Source organism: Fistularia commersonii, chromosome 16, assembly GCF_037954325.1.
Source record: "Fistularia commersonii isolate RoL2024-O1a breed Wild chromosome 16, RoL_Fcom_v1.0, whole genome shotgun sequence".
In the NCBI taxonomy this organism is placed as follows: domain Eukaryota; kingdom Metazoa; phylum Chordata; class Actinopteri; order Syngnathiformes; family Fistulariidae; genus Fistularia; species Fistularia commersonii.
Window position 1 is genome coordinate 16,795,292 of NC_141299.1, and position 20,754 is coordinate 16,816,045.

At 42.3% G+C, this 20,754-nt stretch overlaps 2 protein-coding genes across 2 annotated transcripts; both read left to right on the forward strand.

Moving 5' to 3' along the window:
- Positions 1-1,447: 1,447 nt before the first annotated feature.
- On the forward strand, positions 1,448-12,361 carry LOC147226100 (FYN-binding protein 1). Its single transcript, XM_086161541.1, has 16 exons — positions 1,448-1,532; positions 3,405-3,939; positions 4,569-4,674; positions 4,818-4,873; positions 4,974-5,011; positions 5,091-5,122; positions 5,513-5,645; positions 5,721-5,883; positions 7,162-7,306; positions 7,435-7,451; positions 7,620-7,701; positions 7,997-8,039; positions 8,920-9,085; positions 9,317-9,350; positions 10,617-10,654; positions 10,738-12,361. The coding sequence occupies exons 1-16, from the start codon at positions 1,530-1,532 to the stop codon at positions 10,773-10,775; spliced, it is 1,629 nt and encodes a 542-aa protein (XP_086017667.1). The 5' UTR covers positions 1,448-1,529; the 3' UTR covers positions 10,776-12,361.
- A 1,332-nt stretch (positions 12,362-13,693) lies between these two features.
- Positions 13,694-20,613, forward strand: pex11g (peroxisomal biogenesis factor 11 gamma). The gene is made up of 5 exons (XM_086162472.1): positions 13,694-13,877; positions 15,668-15,865; positions 18,868-19,046; positions 19,131-19,199; positions 19,281-20,613. Exons 1-5 carry the CDS (start codon positions 13,815-13,817, stop codon positions 19,468-19,470), a joined length of 699 nt encoding a protein of 232 aa, XP_086018598.1. The 5' UTR covers positions 13,694-13,814; the 3' UTR covers positions 19,471-20,613.
- Positions 20,614-20,754: the final 141 nt, after the last annotated feature.

Here is a 20,754-nt window from a genome sequence, read left to right on the forward strand (position 1 = left end):
AGAGGAATTAAAAAGTCTGATAGCCTCAGGTAGGAAAGACCTCCTGCGGCGTTCAGTGGAGCTCCTCGGTGGTTTCAATCTACGACTGAAGGAGCTCTGACAGGACGTCAGCGTCCATGCAGGAGGTGATGGACGTTGTCCATGATGCTGAGGAGCTTCTCTGAAACCTGCACCACAGACTCCAGCTCCACTCCCAGGACAGATCCAGCTCTCCTGATGAGCTTGTTGAGTCTGTTAGCATCAGCTGTCTTGATCCCGCTGCTCAGCACACAACAGCGTAGAAGATGACGCTGGACACCACCGAGTGGTAGAACATCTGCAGCATGGTCCTGCAGACCTTGAAAGATCTGAGCCTCCTGAAGAAGAACAGACGGCTCTGACCCTTCTTGAAGACGGCATCGGTGTTCAAAGTCCAGTCCAGTTTATGGTCCAAGTGGACACCCAGGAACTTGTGGGTGTCCACAATGTCCACTTCTGAACCCCTGATGGTGACCAGGTTCAGGTGGGTCGTATGTCTCCTGAAATCCACCACCAGCTTCTTTGTCTCAAACACATTGATAAGATAAGATAAGATAAGATAAGATAAGATAAGATAAGATAAGATAAGATAAGATAAGATAAGATAACAACTTTATTAATCCCGAAGGAAATTGTTGTGCCAGAGTTACAGAAAAATATAACAGTAATAAATGATAAAAAGAAAAGGCAGAATTAGAAATAAAAATAAACTATAAACTATAAAGTGTCTCAGTGAAACTATAAAGTGTCTTAGTAAACAAGTGATAAAACTATAAAGTGTCTTAGTAACAAGCGAGGTAAGGAGTGCACAATAGTATGATAAAAGGAAAAATTGTAGTGTAGCTGTTATGAAATGAAATATTGCACAGTTCTGAATATTGCACAGTGAAATGAAATATTGTTTTTTTTTAGGTTAAAGATAGGTTTTTATGGTTGCCGGCGGGTGAATTGAGAGGAATTTCTGCAGGTGGTTCAGTCCACATCACTCCACAAACCTGTCCACCACCTGGCCTCCGTTGATGCAGCCCACGATGGCATCTGAGAAGTTCTGCAGGTGGCAGGACTGCGAGGAGTCCTACGCAGTTTCAGAAAAGGTCAGATATCTACCCTTGTATGTGCATAAAGTGACAAATATCACATGAGGACACTTGAAATGTTTATTTTCACCGAGGAGTCGAGGTAGAAGATGCCGCCGGAGGTTACAAAGGGTCGCCGCCGCCTGACCTGGATCTCATTTCTTCTCCCTTCTTTCACGCCGGGATTATCTTGAGATGGTTCTCGGTGAAACGGCGCTGGATATTAATCTGATTTTAAAAAAAGAAAAGGCGGCCGCCGAGGGTCGGAGCGGAGCAGATTCCGCGGCGTTTTCGTCGGGTAACGCGCCACTTCCTCATGTGCAGCGACCTCAGAGTTCAAACAGTCGGCAGAGGCGGCTCCGCGAGGCGACATCGCCGTTCCCTCTGGACACCAAACACCTTCTCCCAGGGTTTCGGCAACCGTTCCGGGCAGATATGGTAAGAACTCGGCGCTCGTCTTCCTCAATTTTTTTAAATCCTGCCTTTTTTTGTTTAAATTCTCCAATCTGGTTCGATCAGGTGAAACAGCACCGCGTCTTACTGTCACTGTGATGGCGACACATGCTGCTTTTGTCTTCCCTGGTGTCTCAAAAATATAATGAGGGTTATAAAAATATTTTAAAAAATATGTTTTATCCGCATGAACACTCCCCTTCATTGGCTGAAATTCAAATATATACATATATTTTTTTTACATCTTTATTTGTGGGATTTAACCTGTCTTAAATAGTTGAGGCTCTTTGTTTGATTTACCTCTTGCAACTGAAAGAGGAGGAAAAAAAAAAAAATATTTTGTTTTCTCAGTTATAACTGTGTAATAATCGCTGTCTAACGCCAGCCGGCACTTTATTTTCATTTATAAAAAGCCTTTCCAGAGTTGTAAAGATTTTTTTTTTTTTTTTTTTTTAACAAGGGTTTTAAAATGTTTGTGTGGGTTTCCTTCAGTCTTTGCATTGAGGTGACTGCAAAGGGGCGCTTGCAGCTCATTGGTTGCAGCTCAAGTTTCCATGGCAACAGGTGCAAGAGCGGCGGCGAACACTTCCTACTTTGGATTGTGTGTGTTTTTTTTTTTTTTTAAATTCTGTCTGCCAGATGAGATCATCAGACGGTTCTGAACTTTTCTCATTGTTCCCTCCTCGTTGATTATATGTGTCAAGTAAGGCGCTTTTAAGAATATATAATATTGATCTGTCGGTTCGTCCGAGGCCGACGAACACTTCCAGAAAAATAAATCCCAAATCGAGCGAGTGTTTGTGCACCTTCACCGCTTCCTCATTCTTGGAGGGTGGAGTGTCAATAAACCCATCCATTAGACCAGAGGTCGGCGACCCCTAATGGTTTGCTGCTTTGCTGCCGCAAGAAATGAAATAAATACAAGAAGGACTCGAATAGACATTGAATATTTTTTCTTAAAAGTAACCTTCGACCAAATGACCAGATTTTCAGAGTTTGAAATCTTTCGTTGCGTGCGGAAATGTCATTTTGTTTTCTCTGCAATCGTTCATTGCAACACATTTTGTTTGTAAAGTGTTTATTGTCACATGCACGGTGTAGAAACGTGTTTCCCTGGACGCTAAAATTCATATTTCGCTCTCCACAGTGCATTTGGATACGCAGCATAAACGCAAAAAAAAATATATATACGCTTCCCAAAACATAAAGGGAGCACGAAATAACACATCATAGATAATGATAATAATAATTTACCCTTTATAAATTCCTCGTGGGGAAATGAATAAATGAAATACTCTATGTTCTTTACATAGTTGAATGTGCTGACAACAAAATCACACAATGGAAATGAAATGTATGAACCCATGGAGGTCTGGACTCCAAATGAAAGTGTAAAAACAAACTCCAGGTTGATCCAACGTTGACGTCACGTCCTTAAAACAAGTCCAAATCAATCCATGTTGCTTTGGTTTCACACAAGTGTGATTGACTTGCAGTTACATTGAGTTGGTTCGGTGTTCCCTTTATTTTTTTGCGCAGTATATTATGTTATTTTAAATTTCCAAAGGCTTCCGGTGTTTTCTTTATTGTTTGCCGTGCAGATTCATGGGAAAAACAAATCATTCAAAAGCGGAAAAAAAAAAAAAATTCTTAAACATCATTTGTTTTGCTTCGGTTTCCACTTTTTCTCGACGCATCCTACATTTAAAGAAAGCGCTGCTTTTTTTTTTTTTTTTTTTATTTGTGTTGACGGTGTGTCGAGGTGCATTCGCGCCTGCAACGCCTTCGCGTGCTGCCAATTTCCTGCCTCTCGCATCGGCGGCGGCAGTTGAGTCTCTGCTCCTGCTTTGTCTTCAGGGGGAGAGCGTCGACGTGAAGTCACTGAGGAACAAATTCAACAACCAGGCTAGAGATTTGGACTCCTTGAGCACCAAAAGCTTCCCTTCGAGGCCTCCGTGGCCTGGGGTGGCGAGACCGACGGCTCCGACGCCACCGAGGCCGCAGTCGCCCGTAGTTCCTCCTCCGTTGCCGAGACAAAACCCGGATCCGATGGCCTTCAACCCCAGCAAGCCCGCTCTCCTCCCCCGACAAGTGTCGGATTCGAGCAAGATCAAGCATACCACGGAAATGCTCCAAAGTATGATGCTGCGACATCCGGGGATGGCAAAACCAAAGCCTCCAGCTCCTCCGCCTGAAGCCGCCTCCACACCCCTCGCGCCCAGACAGCCGTTCAGAGAGAGGGGCGGCGGGGACGTGATCCCGCTGAGGAGGCCCCTATCCGTCGAGGGACCCCAGCCCTTGAAGCCCAAGCGGCCTCCCAACGTCAACCTGGAGCCTTTTCTGAGGCACGTCAGAGGAACTCCGACGCCCCTGAGTCCAAAGAGAAGCGACAGTGAGTCAGCGTCTTCACGGGCGCAGTACTTGTACTCTCCGACATTTAATATGTAATGAAGCACCATCTAAGGTATGTCCGAGAACTCGAAGTCCTCATTACGCTGCCTCCCCCGGGGCGCCAAAAAACCTTGCGCACTTTCGGGACCTTCGAGTTTCTGACTGTTGCTCCATCATGGCGGCACAACGGCACAGTAGTCGGTAGTCCAACTCCAAGTCTCGACTGTAGCACATGACGTCGCTGCACTCTGCAGTGTTATCCGAATGCAGAGAAGTGAAAGTAAAGCTTCAAAATCGCACCTCGCCGTGGAAGTCAACTGCGTACACATAAAGCTTTTACTTCTACTTTTGGAGTGAGGCTCCTTTAGAAACCCCCATGACCACATCGCGAGTGATTCCCAGAATCAGATGCAGCTTTTCTGGTCACATACCAGCAGTCTGGATCTGGTTTACAGCTCCGCCCAACGTAGAGGTTAGCAGATAGTTGGTGCTACATGGAGGTCCGTTGGAGACACTCTAGTGCTCAGATAGTTGTACGTCTATATGTGAGTGAATTGTTGTGTCTATTTGTGTACGAGAGTCAGCTTAATGGACGGTTTCTTAAGACGTTCCTTCATCCTCTCTGCTCAGAAGCCTCTCCGAGTCCCCTGCCCAGACAGCTACCGCTAATGGGAGCGCTCACCCCACCGAAGCACCCTCTTCGGTCCACCAAGCCTACCCTGCAGAGGGTCTCTCCGTGAGTACACAGACCCCGGACGCCGCGAGCCGCCATCTTCGATTTCGTTCGACCGAACTGCATCGCGCGAATACGAGACACCGGTTTCCAAGACGACCGGTTGTGCAAAGACCGGCGGTGATATCCGATCTCTCTCCCCGCAGGAGCGTGGAGGACATGGCAGACACCTACGACGACATCGGAAGCTTCAACAAGAACGGTAAAAGTATTGTTCAAGCGTGACTCTCCATCGTTGCGGTTTTTCAGAGTCGCGCAGGAGTTTGTTGAAATAACTTCACACGCTTTTATTTTTCTTTCAGAGTCCCACAGTGATGCGGGTTCACAGCGTGCGGACCAGGTAAGGACGGAAAGTCGACACTAGACCTTTCGGATCTTCTCACTCGCTCGCAACATGGCTGTTTTTGTGTTTCTCGCAGGACGGCGATGACGTCTACCAGCTTATGGACGAGTAAGTGCAAGTGTTTCTCTCTGTCCTCGTTCCCTTCATCCATAAACCTTCTCTGAGGTCTTCCTCTTAGCCTCCTCCAACTTCTACCCCGTTCCTCGCCATCCCTCCTCTGTCCATGTCCAAACTAGACGGACTCGTTCCTGATCCTCTCCTGCCTCCTCGCTCCCAAGGAGAACCTCCACATCTTCATCTCTGCTGCTCGGCCTCCTCTCTTCTCCACCCCTTCCAACCTCCTCGCACACATTTCTTCACCTCTTCTCCACCCTGGCCGTTGCTCTGGACCTTCTGTATTTCAAAACCTCCACCTTCTTCAAGTCCACTTCCCGAAATCTTCACCTCGAATCCACCCGCGGGAGGATGTTCCTCCTCAGTTTGACCGTTTGCCCGCAGGGAGCCGGAGGTGGCGACCCGAGCCGACGCGGGGAACAAGAACAACAAGGAGGCCCAGATGAAATCGAAACAGGACGCCAAAGCGCGGGCCGGGCTTCGGAAAAGAGACGACGAGCTGAGAAAGAGATTTCAGGTCGGACCGGTCGGAGCAGAGCTTCGGTGGCCGCGGTTCAAATCCGAATGACCCGCTGTGTTTGTACCTCCGCAGCTGCGAGGCCCGCCGGAGGTTCTCCACACCGCCAGGGTCCGGCACAACTGGAACGGCGGGGGGAAGCTGGACCTGAGAGTGGGACAAGGGGAGAGGGTGGACATCTTGAGGGTCACCAACAACCCGGGGGGCAAGTGGCTGGCTCGCTCCCAGAGCGGGAACTGTGAGTGTCTTGTTACTTTCAAGCTCCCGATTTATATCGCGCTTTCACAAAGCATTCGTTCATTCGCCTATCCTGCATTCATAAGTCGTATACAGACATGCAACAATTCACCCTCTTATTCAAATATCATATAGAGGCATAAAAGTATCGTCGAAATCTTCTCGCCGTAGTGACCGGACTTGAATTTCTTTGCTCATCCGAACTGAAGAAGCCTCCCGGACGGGGGGGTGAAACGTCTTAAAGGGAAGAAATTCAAGTCCAGTCGCCACGATGAGAGGGTTTCGGCAAGGATTCGCCACGACCTGGATGACCGAGGACCTCCACGGACATTCACCTCTCATGCATGTGTCATTTAGATCAGTGTTTCCCAACCTTTTTAGAGCCACGGCACATATTTTACATTGGGAAAATCACACGGCGCACCACCGTATAAATATGTCAAAAACATTTTTTAAGGAGTTAGAATGAAACCGTAGTCTCAATTTACTTAGTGTGAAATCTAATATATCTAATATCTGTAGATTTGTCAAGATGCAATGCAAATTTCCCACTGATGTGCAACTTTTCCAGAACACTTTTTTCAATGTCTGAAGACATGTCATCAATATGTCTGAAAATGGTATTATGTGAGAGAACTGGCTATTTCTTTATCAACGCCAGAGCCGAGCTTTTCTTCTACAATGATTTAGCCGGCAGGTAGTATCAATGTTTTGCTGTTTGGATTTAGAGACGAGTTCAGCAACTTTATCGCAGCTTTCACCGCTTTCTCACTCGTCTTGGTCGTTTTCAACAACGCTGCCTGTTTGTTTACGCAGATACAAGTACTTTTTATTTTAAAAATGTATCACGCAAAGCGTCACTAATCCCTCTGATACACAGACGCACAGGTTCATTCACTACCCGTTGCCATGGAATGGACACGCTGCCCACATAGACATAGGAAGACACATTATTTGCGTTGGATAAATCATTTTCAGAACCAATCGGGTGAAAGTGGGCATTTTTCCACGGCACACCTGATGATCTCTCACGGCGCAGTGGTTGGGAAACACCGATATAGACAATACAACCATTCATCATCTCATATCCAAAAATACAAGCATTCACCCTCTCTTTCACCCATCATATAGAGAAATATAACCGTTCACCCTCTAATTCGAAGATATACGAAGACACGGAAGGACAGCTCCGGCAGTATTGTCATTTTCAGCGAAATTCGTTTCTTACGGTTTAACCCGTGTCGATTTAAATGTCATTTTCCACGTCGGTCTTTTGCAGACGGATATATCAGTAACACGTGTGTGGACATCGATTATGAGGAGGTGAAACGGAAATTGGGCCAGTCTGGAAAACAAGACCCCCTGGCGTTGCCTCCTCCGCCCCCGGACCCGCCGGGCCCGTTCAATACGAGAGTCGACGACAGGTACCGCTTTTAGCTTTTATCGCACAAATCACCCAAAATCACCCAAAATCAATGTGCTTCGCTCACATCTGCCACGTCTGTGTCGATCTGTCCCGATGACCGCCGTCTGCCTTTCGTCTCGTCCGCAGCACGCCGGAGGACGACGGTAAGAGACGACGCTTTCATAACTTTGTCATGTCTTGCAAAATCAAACTGTGAAACGGTGAAATAAAGGACTTGCTGCCTTAAGTGCAGTTAGCAGTGAAACCGTAAGAGTTTATTTTTACCGATGATCTCACGGACGTTGTTGTTGTTCCTTCGCTCTCCTCTCCAGATGACTACGACGACATTCAGACAATGCTCGAGGATTTCCCGCCCCCGCCGCCGCCGCCGCTGCCGCCGCCCCTGGAAGTCAAGTGCGTATTACGGTATCGCTATCCGACAAAACCGTAACGACGGATAGAATCCGATAACTATCGTCTCATTTGACCGGAGCCGTTGATCCGGTTTAGAAAGTAAAGCTTTAAATCAACATCGAAGCATTGAATTTTAGTTATTTCTGAGTGATGGACAAATATTTCAAGATCTAAATCGGAATTTCTCTGAGCCGCTATTTGTGCTTCTATTCACAACCGGATGGGTTCTGTACTGTTTTGCTTATTTTGAGGCCTCCTGTTGCAAATCTCTGAGATAAATCATCTGTACTTCCAGCTTAAATCCAAAACTGGAAAAGGAGCTGAGAAAAAAATTCAAGGTAACCATTTTTATCTATGTTCAACCACGCAACCAAGTGATCTAATTATAACTACACTGCTCAAAAAAATAAAGGGAACACTTAAAAAACACATCCTAGATCTAAATGAATGATTTCATTTCATTTCACTGTGCAATATTCAGAACTGTGTAATATTTCATTTCATTTTCATAACAGTACACGACAATTTTTCCTTAATCATACTATTGTGCACTCCTTACCTCACTTGTTTACTACGACACTTTATAGTTTCACTGAGACACTTTAGAGTTTATAGTTTATTTTATTTCTAATTCTGCCTTTTCTTTTTATTATTTATTACTGTTATTTTTTCTGTAACTCTGGCACAACAATTTCCTTCGGCTTTGGGATTAATAAAGTTGTTCTTATCTTATCTTATCTTAAATATTCTTATGAAATACTTTGCTCTTTACACAGTTGAATGTGCTGACAACAAAATCACACAAAAATGATCAATGGAAATCAATTGTATCAACCCATGGAGGTCTGGATTAGGAATCACACTCAAAATTAAAGTGTAAAAACAAACTCCAGGCTGATCCAACTTTGATGTAATGTCCTTAAAACAAGTCAAAATGAGTGTGTGTTGCTTCCTGAGTGGACACTATGATTTCACACAAGTGTGATTGACTTGGAGTTACATTGTGTTGTTCAAGTGTTCCCTTTATTTTTTTGAGCAGTATATTTCCTGCTCTCTTTGGAATATGGCAGCAGTGGTTAGGGGGGGGAAACGAAAACAAACTTCTCTACATAGAGAAACTTGCAGATATTTGTTGCACTGGTCATGTCTTAACAGTGCTACTCAAAGCTAAATAAAAAAGCGTTAAACATCTTCTTGATGACCGTTCCCCCCCATCAGTGCGAGGGCCCCCTCAGGATTCTGCACACCATGATGGTGGATCCCAACAGCATCATCAAGAAGCCGGGAGGGAAAGATCTCCCCGTGACCCAAGGTGACGTCCTGGACATCATCGAATTCACGAGCAGCAAGAAAGCTCTGTGCCGAAACCGCACAAATGGGAAATGTACGTAAACGTCGTCTAAAATAAATCCTGGTTTTGTTTATTTATTTATGGGGTTATTTATGGGGGTTGATTTATGGGGTTGATTTCCAAAAGATATTTGAACTCCTAAGCTGAATATTGGTTATTAGAATTAAATGGAAGAAATACGGCAGTCAATAATATGAGGCTGTGTCTGACATCTGATCAACGTTTAAAAAAGAGTATTTTGTTTTATTTCCTCTTTCCCTGCAGGTGGTTACGTTGCACGGCACCTTCTTCTACCGTTGTAAGTCAATCATACATTTGTGACTTATAGTAACTGAATAATGAACTGATTTTTGGTATCCTTACCCTAGTGCGATTTTTAGCGGTAAATAATAACTAACTTGCATGTCCAGTGGTCCTTTGCCAGTGTTCTCATCTTTATCTTATAAAGCAACCATTTCAAAGGGTATTACTGAATAAATGTGCATTTTTATGAGGATCCAAGGGTCTAAAGGAGCATGTTTACAAAAGCCTGATATTGTTTGGTGAAAATCTATTCACCATTTTGATGCTTATATTAATTACTACTGAGATATTGAATTAGATTTATTTAATTATCAGTTCTTTTTCAGACACAAACAACACTTTGAGAAAAAAAAAAAGGTCCTTAAAAATCAAAATTCACAAATTGCAAATAATAACTTATTTAGTCATTCAAAATATTGTATTTGTTTTGACACTTTTTTTTGTTTACGCTTTCGACCATGGGCGGGGCTTATAAAGATGCCTGCTGATTGGCTACTCAGTTTTGGAGTGACAGCTCAGTAGACCGGAAGTAGTTACGAGCTCAGACTCGCTGTTCTGTTTTCTTTTTTCCCTAAAACACATATTAGCCTATGTGCTATCTCTAGCCACCGAGACTTAAGGCAAATATCTCAAAAATAATCTGAAAAATGTTAGATACTTGCATTCGGACAGCGAGTCCAATCCCGTGACAACTTCCGGTCCGCTGAGCTGTCACTCAAAAACTCAGTAGCCAATCAGCAGGCAGCTTGATAAGACCCGCCCATCATCGGGATTGCAAATAAACTAATTAATAGTTTTGAGATGAGATGAGATGAGATGAGATGAGAACAACTTTATTAATCCCGAAGTAAATTGTTGTGGCAGAGTTTCAAGTAAAAACATGACAGTAATAGATAATAGTGGAAAGGAGGAAGAATAAGAAATATAATGAAATTTAAATTGTCTTAGCTGTTAGCAGTAACTACAAAGATTGAAGATGGTGATAATTTTAATGATAATTGTGATATTTTGCGTCAACATATTTGATTTTATTTTGGTTCCATTTAGAAAGTGTTGCTTCTTAAAAAGCATTGCTTGATTCTTGAAGTGTATTTAGATCATTTTGACACAAATTAATTCCCTATTAGTTAATGCTACCCTTTGTACAATCAATGCATCTGTAAGATTACTATTATTACTATAAACGTCCAACCTGTTTTCGATAATGCATTTTTTTGTGTAACACATCTGCTTTCAGTTTTTAATAAATCTACATTTGCAGGGAAGGGGACATTTACGATGACGTGGACTATTCAGGGGGTGAGTTGTTCTTGTTACCCAATAAAACTTTATTCTGAAATCTGAGACGTCTCAAACTCTCCCGCTTTTCTTTATTCCTCCAGACGGATATGACAACTACTCATGGGGCCCCGGCCAGTAACCCACGTCAAACCACACACACACACACACACACACACACACATACACACCACGTAGACTGTGTAACTGTGCAGAAGCAACAAAAGCAGCTGGTGTGGTCTTTGAAACCACCCAAAAAAAGAAAGAACATAAGTTGAAAATATGGTGAGAGCGTCTTCTGGGTGCACATATTTTCTGAGCTTAGAAGAGCTGAGAAGGGCCCGACGTGTTTGCGTTTTTCGTCGGGCCGCTCTACTGATACACTATTATTGTCACTTAATTTACTAAATAACTTTTGTTTGTTTTTTTTCGCATCAGCTGACGATTTGAACACTGAGAACGTAGAGATTAATTATTTTAGAAGGGAAAAAAAAAAAAACTCCTGTGGTCCAGTTGTAGTTCACCAGATGACCAGATGACTCCTTGTTTGGTCCACCAGCTATTTCACTTATACTTGTTCAAACCCACCTGGCTGGTTACCACGTTTATCACTCTCACATATCCACCTGTGCACAACTTCCATTTGTTCCTCTTGTTTTTAAATCTTTTTTTGTCTTGAGAAACCGGATTGTGCTTGTTTTGTAACAATAAACATAACCGTCCTTGAGTGCCTGTCTCACGAGTGAAAGCTGTGCATTGTGTGCACAACTATTAGGCAAGTATCATCATTTTATCCATCATTTCCAGCTCCAAGCTGTATAAACTTGAATGCTTATTGGTTTTAATGCATATCAGGTGATGTGTATTTGTGTAACAAGGGAGGGTGCGGCCGAAGAAAGATCATCATCCTTCAGCAAGGTGTGCATAATTAGATTTAAATGACTCTGAAAAGCCAGAAATGGTAAAATGTCTTCCAGACGGATGCAGAACTCTTGAAATATCTAAGATATAGCGGCGTGATCACAGAACCGTCAAACGTTTTGTTGCAAAACGGTCAACAGGGTCGAGAAGAACAGATTTGAGAAGAATCGAACCCGAAGCTACCGGGAAGACGTTCTCCTCCGGCGCTGCCGTTTTCCAGAACCGGCCGAGGGAGGAAAAGGCCGAAACCCGACCGCCTCTTGACAAGACACAAGTTGAAACGTGGAGAACCGGCCAAGAAATATGTGAAGACGGATGTTTAAAAGGTTTTGAGGAGATGAGATGATTTGACCGATGAGACGAGAGTGACGGACACGGAGGTGGGATTATCAAAGATGAGCTCGTCGGACCTTTTCGGCTTGGAAATGGACTCCGAATCCATTTTCGGATCTAGAAGTCACTTTCTTCAAGCGGTGGTTCGGGAAAAAGTCTGCATCTTTCAAGAGGATTTTTTGATTTTCCTGCAAGCCAAGGCTCCATCACATGTATGAAAGTGGTCCACTGAGTGGCTTCCACTAGTGACACCTGACTTAAACCCTATTGAGAACTTTTGGTTCTTCTAAAGCAGGACATTTGCAGTGACAGTAAACATCTCACCTCTCTGAACAGTATCTGGGAGGCTGTGGTTGCAGCGCTTGTGACAGTTATCGAAAAGAAGTGTGGCAATATCGGTCACTGAGGGTTTTTTTTTTAATTTCAGAAATGTTTGTAAATGTTCAGGTGAAAATAAAGAAGTAGGGTGGGAAACTCTTTGGTTTTCATTTAGTTGCATGATATTTCTGCACACTATTAGTTGCCTAATAATGGCGTACATATAGATATTCTCTTACGAAAGCCAAAACTTCACTTTTACTACTTAAATGTTCATGTTTGAGGGTTTGTTAACATGTTTGGATTGACCAAGAGCACTGTAATTGTACAATAACAAAATTAATCCACAAAAATACAACTTGCCTAATAATTGTGCACACAGTGTATTTTGGTTCTCCATGGTAACACCATCTTCCCAAAATGGCTGGCAAATGTAACCTGAACTTTCAGCGGCTTAATGGCCTTCACCCAACACCCACTGTATGCGGCTGCGGTTCGTTGTACGCATTCTCGCCTCACACACACTGTGAGAGAAGGCATGACAGGGGATGTCAATCACCCTTACACACACTTGCACAGCTGTTTAGACAAGTATTTTTGGGGGGGGATAAAGTTTTACCGATGACGTTTTCACTTGGATTATGGGTTCAACATCCTCCACCCTCCAGACTGAATGGAGGTTTCGCATGCTCTCTGGAAAAGAAAGGGAAGGAAATTCAGAAAACAGCTCCCCTGCTCTCTGGGCTGGGATCTGCAGAGGTATGAACCTGTTTGGTACATCTCTAGAGGTCTGGAAGGCTCCATCTTGGAGAAAATGTAATTGTCTCTGCAGAAACAGCAGCTGTTTATCCGCTTTCGTGAGGGAGCGTGGAAAAATTACGCTCAGTTACATCATTTGGTTTCATCTCAGGAACCTGAATTTCTGCGTGGATCTCCATTTTGGCTCTAACCCTACCCAGTTTCCATCAGATGGACATCTGAATATGGACATCTGCATATTTCCGGGAAGCTGATGGTCCATTTTTACCATGACAACCACCAACCCGTTCATAGCTCCCCCTCTTCAACACTTGTTGGATAAAATGGATGGAAGTAAATGCATCAAGGTGCAAAGACGGCGTTCTCTCCATCTCCTGTCTGCATCTTCTCACCTAAGATTTTCATAATTTCCCCGGCAGTTCAAAAAGTAACCACCCTGCTCCTACCTTATTTCAGTTCAGCATTTTAGCCCCATGTCAGGTTTATTTTGCTCGTCTTGGAGTTCCATTGTGGAGAAAATGAAAACAGACAAGTCTTTAAATTGGGTGTTTTGTTTTGTTTTTTTAATTTTTTTTATTTTTTATAAAGATTTCGTGAACTATTTTGCAGAGATACCCTCCTAACTCATTTTGCATGTACTGATTTATCTGCAAAAACACAACAGAGCAGCAGCAGCTCGGCGATCGATTGCTTCGGTCTGCGCATGCTCAGTCCCACTGCAGCGCCGTTTCGTTCAAAGTCCTGGAAACACGCATGAAAACAAACTGCGTGGATGATTTACAGGGAGAGAAAAAAAAGGTGGTTCTACATGCATCTCCGTGCGTTCGGTTCGTGCATGTGAGGATTAGACATGCAGCGATCTGTGGAGTCTCTTGTCCGAGTGTTGGAGTCCTACAGGGGAAGAGATAAAGTCGTGAGTAAAATATGATACTATTCCTCTCCATCCAGCCGCCGGCAACCATAAAAACCTATCTTTAACCTAAAAAAAAACAAAAACTGTGCAATATTTCATTTCACTGTGCAATATTCAGAACTGTGCAATACTTCATTTCATAACAGCTACACTACAATTTTTCCTTTTATCATACTATTGTGCACTCCTTACCTCACTTGTTACTAAGACACTTATAGTTTTATCACTTGTTTACGAAGACACTTTATAGTTCCACTGAGACACTTTATAGTTTATAGTTTATTTTTATTTCTAATTCTGCCTTTTTCTTTTTATGATTTATTACTGTTATATTTTCTGTAACTCTGGCACAACAATTTCCTTTGGGATTAATAAAGTTGTTCTTATCTTATCTTCTTATCTTATCTTATATTATGAGGGTTGATTCTCTTCTCTGCAGTTTTGATCTCCTGGTTTCCCTTTTTTTGTTTTGCTTTAAAGCAACAGAAGTCATAGGGCGCCTGTGTCACCCTGGAATAATATTATCGCTATAATAAACTCTCAAGTATGCAAATAGAAATTACAAGATTACTCACTCACATTGGGGGTTTTGTTTTTCTTTTACATACTTTTACGAATATCCTGGTCTGAAAATGCACATAAAGAAATAATTGTGAATTTTATTTTGCAGATATAGGTTATTTTCCTCATCATTTGTGTGTGTGTGTGTGTGTGTGTGTGTTTGTGTGTGTGTGTTTGTGTGTGTGTGTGTGTGTGTGTGTGTGTGTGCGTGTGTGTGTGTGTGTGTGTGTAAATTCAAATGATTTGTGTTAAAAAAAAAAACAGCTGCTCAGATTAGCTGTAATAAATACATCTATCCAATTTTTTTTGGAATAAATACATTTTCGAGTTTGTGTAGTTCAAATAATTTGTGTCAAAAAAAACAACTGCTCAGATTAGTTTTAATAAATACATCTATCCAATTTATTTTTAATAAATACATTTTCGAGTTTGTGTGTCTTTTAATTCAAATAATTTGTGTCAATAAAAAGCTGGTCAAATTAACTTTACCTGTTCACACTTTACAACAACTTATTTGTTGATATTCTATTAGAAAATATATCTAAATACATAAACACAATTTATTTTGTATATACACATTTTTATGTTGCTGTCTTTTAATGTGTGTAATAAAGAAATAAAAGTTGCTAAGATTAGCTTTATCTGGTCACACCAAACTTATTTGTTGATCTTTTATTGGAAAATAAATATCAAAATCCATTTCGATGGCTGGAATGCAAAACCTCCTATTTGCAAAGTTTTTCAATTTTGAGTGTTTGCATTGACTGGAGAGACTCTCTGCAAGATAATCCCGTCTTTTTTCTTTGACGTAAATGTCACATGACAAAACTCCTATGTGCACAATGAAGCAGAAAAAAATGAGGAAAAAAACAGTTATCTGCATTGTCTGTGGTAAAAATACATGCTATGTATTTTTAAATTATAACATAGAAATATAGTCTGTGAACAATAGAATATTCTTGAATATCTTTAACAAAGACCATACGATAATCAAATGAAACAATTTTTTCACTTCCTGAAAAAAGTGTTTTGTTTAGATAGGAGGTTTTGCATTCCAGCCATCGATATATAGAATTTATAAACCATCAGTGATGTTAGTTTACGAGTGAATGAATTGTGTCTGTCAGTTGCTCTGAGAACTTCAGTGATTAACATCACGCTATCGATTCACAACTTCTGCGTCATCAAACCTGTCCCTGATGCTTCCTCACCGGTGTTTTCCGCGGCAGGTCAGGACGCTGTGCTACGCCTCGCAGCTGGTGGGAGGCGCTCTGTCCCGCGGGCGTGGAGAAGACGCCTCGTCCGTCAAGCTGGGGAAGAGTCTGCTGCTGTTCTCTGCTCAGCTGAGCCACTGCAGGACGGTGCTGCGGCTGTTCGACGACCTCTCCATGCTGTCCTACTCCCGCGGTTACGGATTCGGAGCCGAGGTAACCGATGATATCATTCAGGGGTGCCAAACTCATTTCTCATGGCGGGACGCATCCGGCGCGGGTCAGGGGTCGGCAACTCGTAACACCCAAAGAGCATCTATTTTCCATCTCCGTTTTGTCCTTCTCCAGCCGATCGCTATCTTGGTCTTCCTCCTGCGCACTAAAACCGTTAAAGTCGTCTTCTTCGGTGTCGGATTGAACGGCCTCAGAATATCACGGTCATTTCTTATGTGAAGCGGCTAAATTATTTAACGGCGTGAAGCTCATTCGCCCCCAAAAAATCCATAAAGTGGCCGCCTCGTTTTTTTAAACCACGGTGTTCAAAGAGTGTTGAAAGTAGCGGCTTACTGTCCGGAAATGACGGTACTTTCGTGGCTCCATAACGGCTGTTTTGCATGTCAGATTTGATTTATATGGCGCCAAATCACAACACAATTGTCTTATGGCACTTTCCATATACTGCCATTCTGGACCACGCTTTTGAAAATGATCTCCAGAAACCCAACTTTCAGCCACGAGCGGGCACTTGGCGATGGGGGCGCCTTTTTACCAGTGCAGTAACGTGGGCGGCCTAGAACAGTAGTTTTACATGGTTACATGGTTTAAACCAGGGGTCGGCAACCTTTAACACCCAAAGAGCCATTTGGACCCGGTTTCCTCGGAAAAGAAAACACCGGGAGCCGCTATTACTTTTTGACGTCTAAAATTAAGGTACCACTGTATATATTGCTTTTTATTACCTTTACACTTTGTATAAACAAGTGTTGCTTCTGAAATTCACAAAGTATTGCAGAGAAAATTAAATTTTATTTATGCAATGAACTCATTTTGAGCTTTGGGCTTTCAGAGCGTGTAGCAGAGCCTTGACCTGAATTTTAAAAATAAATCGGGAAAAAATCACTGTGTCAGTAAACAATAACAAATGAATATTTGCAAAATATCTTCATAAATATTTCTTTTACCTGGTTTATGGGACTTCTGCTCCTGAACTTCTGCACACAGCATCTGCAAATCGGGACTTTACCGGCTGGCGGGTATACCGGCTTCCGCGAGTGTGACGTTATTTTGAGCGGGGAAAAATAATAAATATAATTTTATTTAATATTTCAATAATCTTCCAACTTAGAACTAAAAGTTAAAAAAAGGAATTAACACAAATGATATACACTTCACTGAAATATTTATAATTTATTTTCCCAAGCCACTCGGAGCCGCTGTGTAAAGATAAAAGAGCCGCATGGGTTGCCGACCCCTGAACTAGGTAGATGTCAAGCAGGCCGGACCATTAAAATGATAGCATACTCAGCAATAAATAACCAAAATATCATGTCTTTCCTCTGTTTTGGTGTAAAGAAGTACAAGGACATACCTGAGGCTATCAGACTTTTTAATTCCTCTTCCTTCAGCTGCAGGGAATCTTCAAATCTTTGTACTTCAGTCCTTAAAACACTTTAAAGCCTTGACTTTGACACTTTAAAGTTTTATTTGTATTTCTTATTCTCACCCCCTTTTTTTTTTACTGTTTATACAATTTCCTACTATTATTTATTATTGTTATGTTTTACTTGACACCCTGGCACAACAATTTCCTTCGGGATAAATAAAGTTATTCTTATTCTTATTCTTATTCTTATTCTTATTCTTATTCTTATTCTTATTCTTATTCTTATTCTTATTCTTATTCTTTTTAGGAAAATCTTGGAATTTAATTAAGAATAAGAACAGCTCTATTTATCCAGAAGGAAATTGTTGTGCCAGAGTTTCAAGTAAAACATAGCAATAATAAATAATAGTAGGAAATTGTAAAAACAGTAAAAAAAAAGGGGGGGGAGAATAAGAAATACAAATAAAACTTTAAAGTGTCAAAGTCAAGGCTATAAAGTGTTTTAAGGTCTTAAGCACAAAGATTTTGAGATTTCCTGCGTCTGAAGGGAGAGGAATATAAAACATTTCATGAAACACCTCATATTTCCTTAGACAATTATGTAATTTACTTTTATCATCCACATGTTTGCATTGCGACCGATCCCACTGATCGTACAAAGGCACAAAACTTTAACAAGAAATTGGAATTGAAAAATCCAGTTATGCACTTAACTTATAAAGAACTTATAAAGAAAGGGATTTTTAAACCCCTTCCACATGTGCATATAAAATCTAAATTGAATCCCTGCCTACACCTTGAAATTAAAGAGAGTGCTATTAAATGTGTAAGGAAGAAAGTATTAAAACTTCATCCATGAAACATGCAAACACACACAATATGTACTGAAAATGTATGGAGTTGCATGAAAATTGAATTCCACCATCCTCTTTTGTAGTGAAGCTGGTGACTAACATTGAATTGCACATTTTCACTAGCAATTAGCTAGCTGGCTTTTACCGCTGCTTCACTGATTTCTCGGCTATGGGTGAAAGTGGACGCTGTTTCCTCAGACCCGCCAGCAAGGGTCGATCTTATCTCTTCTCCGTTATCCTTGCAAGCTGTCATATTTTTAGCTGTGATGAGTCTCGTTGTGGCGCCGAATATTATATTCCTTAAATACCGAAACTTGTTGCAAACACACCGAGCACAAAGGTTTCCCGTGCGTCTCCGTTAATAAATAGAATGTAGTCCATTTATCTTTGAAAATTCTACACTCTATCTGCTTTTCTCTGTTTTGATAACAACAGTTTGGCTAGTGAAGGAGTAGCGGGGAGGTGGAGAACAGGGTAGACACAACATGGTAACAAGAAGCAGATTGTGGATATTCTGACCAAAATAATGCGCCACTCAAATTCTTCAATTGCATTTAATTAAAAAAAATTAATCCTTGTCTTTCATGCATTTTTCACTTTCAAATTATCCCGCGGGCCTGATCGAACCTCCGTGCGGGCCGGTTCCAGCCCGCGGGCCGTATGTTTGACACCCCTGTATTAAATGACGATAAAGCAAATCGCTTCATTTCGATTTGGAAAAGGGTTCAAAAAAAGAAGAGTCGTATTTCTATCCTTTGCAGGGGGAGGACGGGGTCGTGCGCTGGATGTCGGTCCTGACCAACGTGGCCGACCAGCTGTACTACCCGTGTGAACACATCGCCTGGGCCGCGGACGCCGAGCTCATCCAGGCGAAGTCAGATAAGTGGTGGCTGTGCAGCACGCTGCTGTGGGGCGTCTCGCTGCTGCTGGGAATACTCAGGTGAGATGCCTTTCCCTCGCACGCCGTCGTATCGCCGACTCAGGCGGCGCGGTCGCTTCACCCTCCGATGCGGATCCACGTCAGGTCGCTCAGAGTCATCCTGCTGCTGAGGAAGGAGTTGAAGAAGTTCCAGAGAGAAGGAGGAGACGGCAGGTGATGCACGAAACCTTGTTTTGAAATGATTTCCCACCTGTCGAGTATCATTTTCCGATCCTGACCCGTTTTCTCCGGCAGTCCGGCTCAGATCCGCCGGCAGATGCAGGCGGAGCTGCTGTCCGTCATCGCCGGCGCGGCCGACCTCGGTAACGCCGTTCACTGGATGCCGCCAGGGTTCCTGTGGGCGGGAAAGTTCCCCAGCTGGCTGGTGGGACTGATGGGCACCGTGTCGTCTCTGATCGGTCTGATCCAGATGAGCGCCGACTAGTCCGCCAACGACGAGCGAAACATCTCCGGCCCATCTTGAAAAGGAGATCGGGTTCCGGTCAGACCCTTGTCTCAGGAATCCAACGATAACGTCCAAGATGAAGTTTCACTTTTTTTTGTCAAACGTACGGCCCGCGGGCCGATACCGGCCCACCATGGGGTCCAATCCGGCCCGTGGAATAAATCTACAATTTAAAAAAAATTCTACGCCTTAAAAATAAAAATGCAGTTCCTTTATTATCTGCAGGAGGCACACTGTTTTGGTCAGTGTTAGCAACATGGCACAACACTATGTGACTTAGAATTTACAGCAGATGGCAGAATGCGGCTTATGGGTTTTTAAATAGCATTTTTTACTTTGTTAGAAATTTACCTGCTTTTCCGTTTGGCCCCGACTCCCTCATCTGCAAGATGTTTTTGTCAAAAAAGAGAAAAGTGGATATGGAGTGCAGGGTTTTCCAAGAACATGGACCACTTCTTATTTGTTTGTTGAGGTGTACAAGAAACCTGCATGCTTGGTGTGGATGTGCAACGATGAGACTCGCCATCGTGAAAAACACAACTAAATGAACTGAGAAGACAGAACTGAGGCTTAGCTTTGTTGAAATTGCACTTTTCCTAATGAATCTCAAGTTGTTCATCATGCATTTTTTTATGGGACAGTACATTACCTAGAAAGATTTTTATAATTTACCTGTTCTCCTTTACACTAAAACAATTGAAAAAAATTGGACTTAGCTTAAGTACCAAGAATGAACACTATGATTTCACTGGTCCGCCCCCCCTCGACATCAAATTAGTCCATATATGTGTCGACTTAAATAAGTTCAACACCCTTGTTCAAAGAATCTTAGCCACTCAAAAATAACTTGAACAATTTAAGTTAATTCAGACTGTTTTATTTATATGTTAGATATTCAAGGCAAATAGGTTCTTGTTGTCAGAAACACTCCAATAACCAGAATTTTGGGATCTAATTTGATTTATCGAAAATACAATGATACAATAACCATGTCAGATTTTTTTTGTTTTTTTGGGAGCTGTTTGTCTCAATGCTGGAGTTCACTTTTTGTTTCTAAATGCATGTTAAAGACCAACTCTTAAGAGTACCAATATTCTGCAATGATATTCATCTGTTGTACAAAATGTAAGAAAATAAATGAATTTTATTAAATCTTAGTTTTTGATGATGTGAGCCTTATTTTGGGTTCGATTGAGTGAGACTGAAAATCCACCAATGGCGTCGAAGGAAGTGCTGCCTTCAAGGACTGCCGGAAACGTCTGA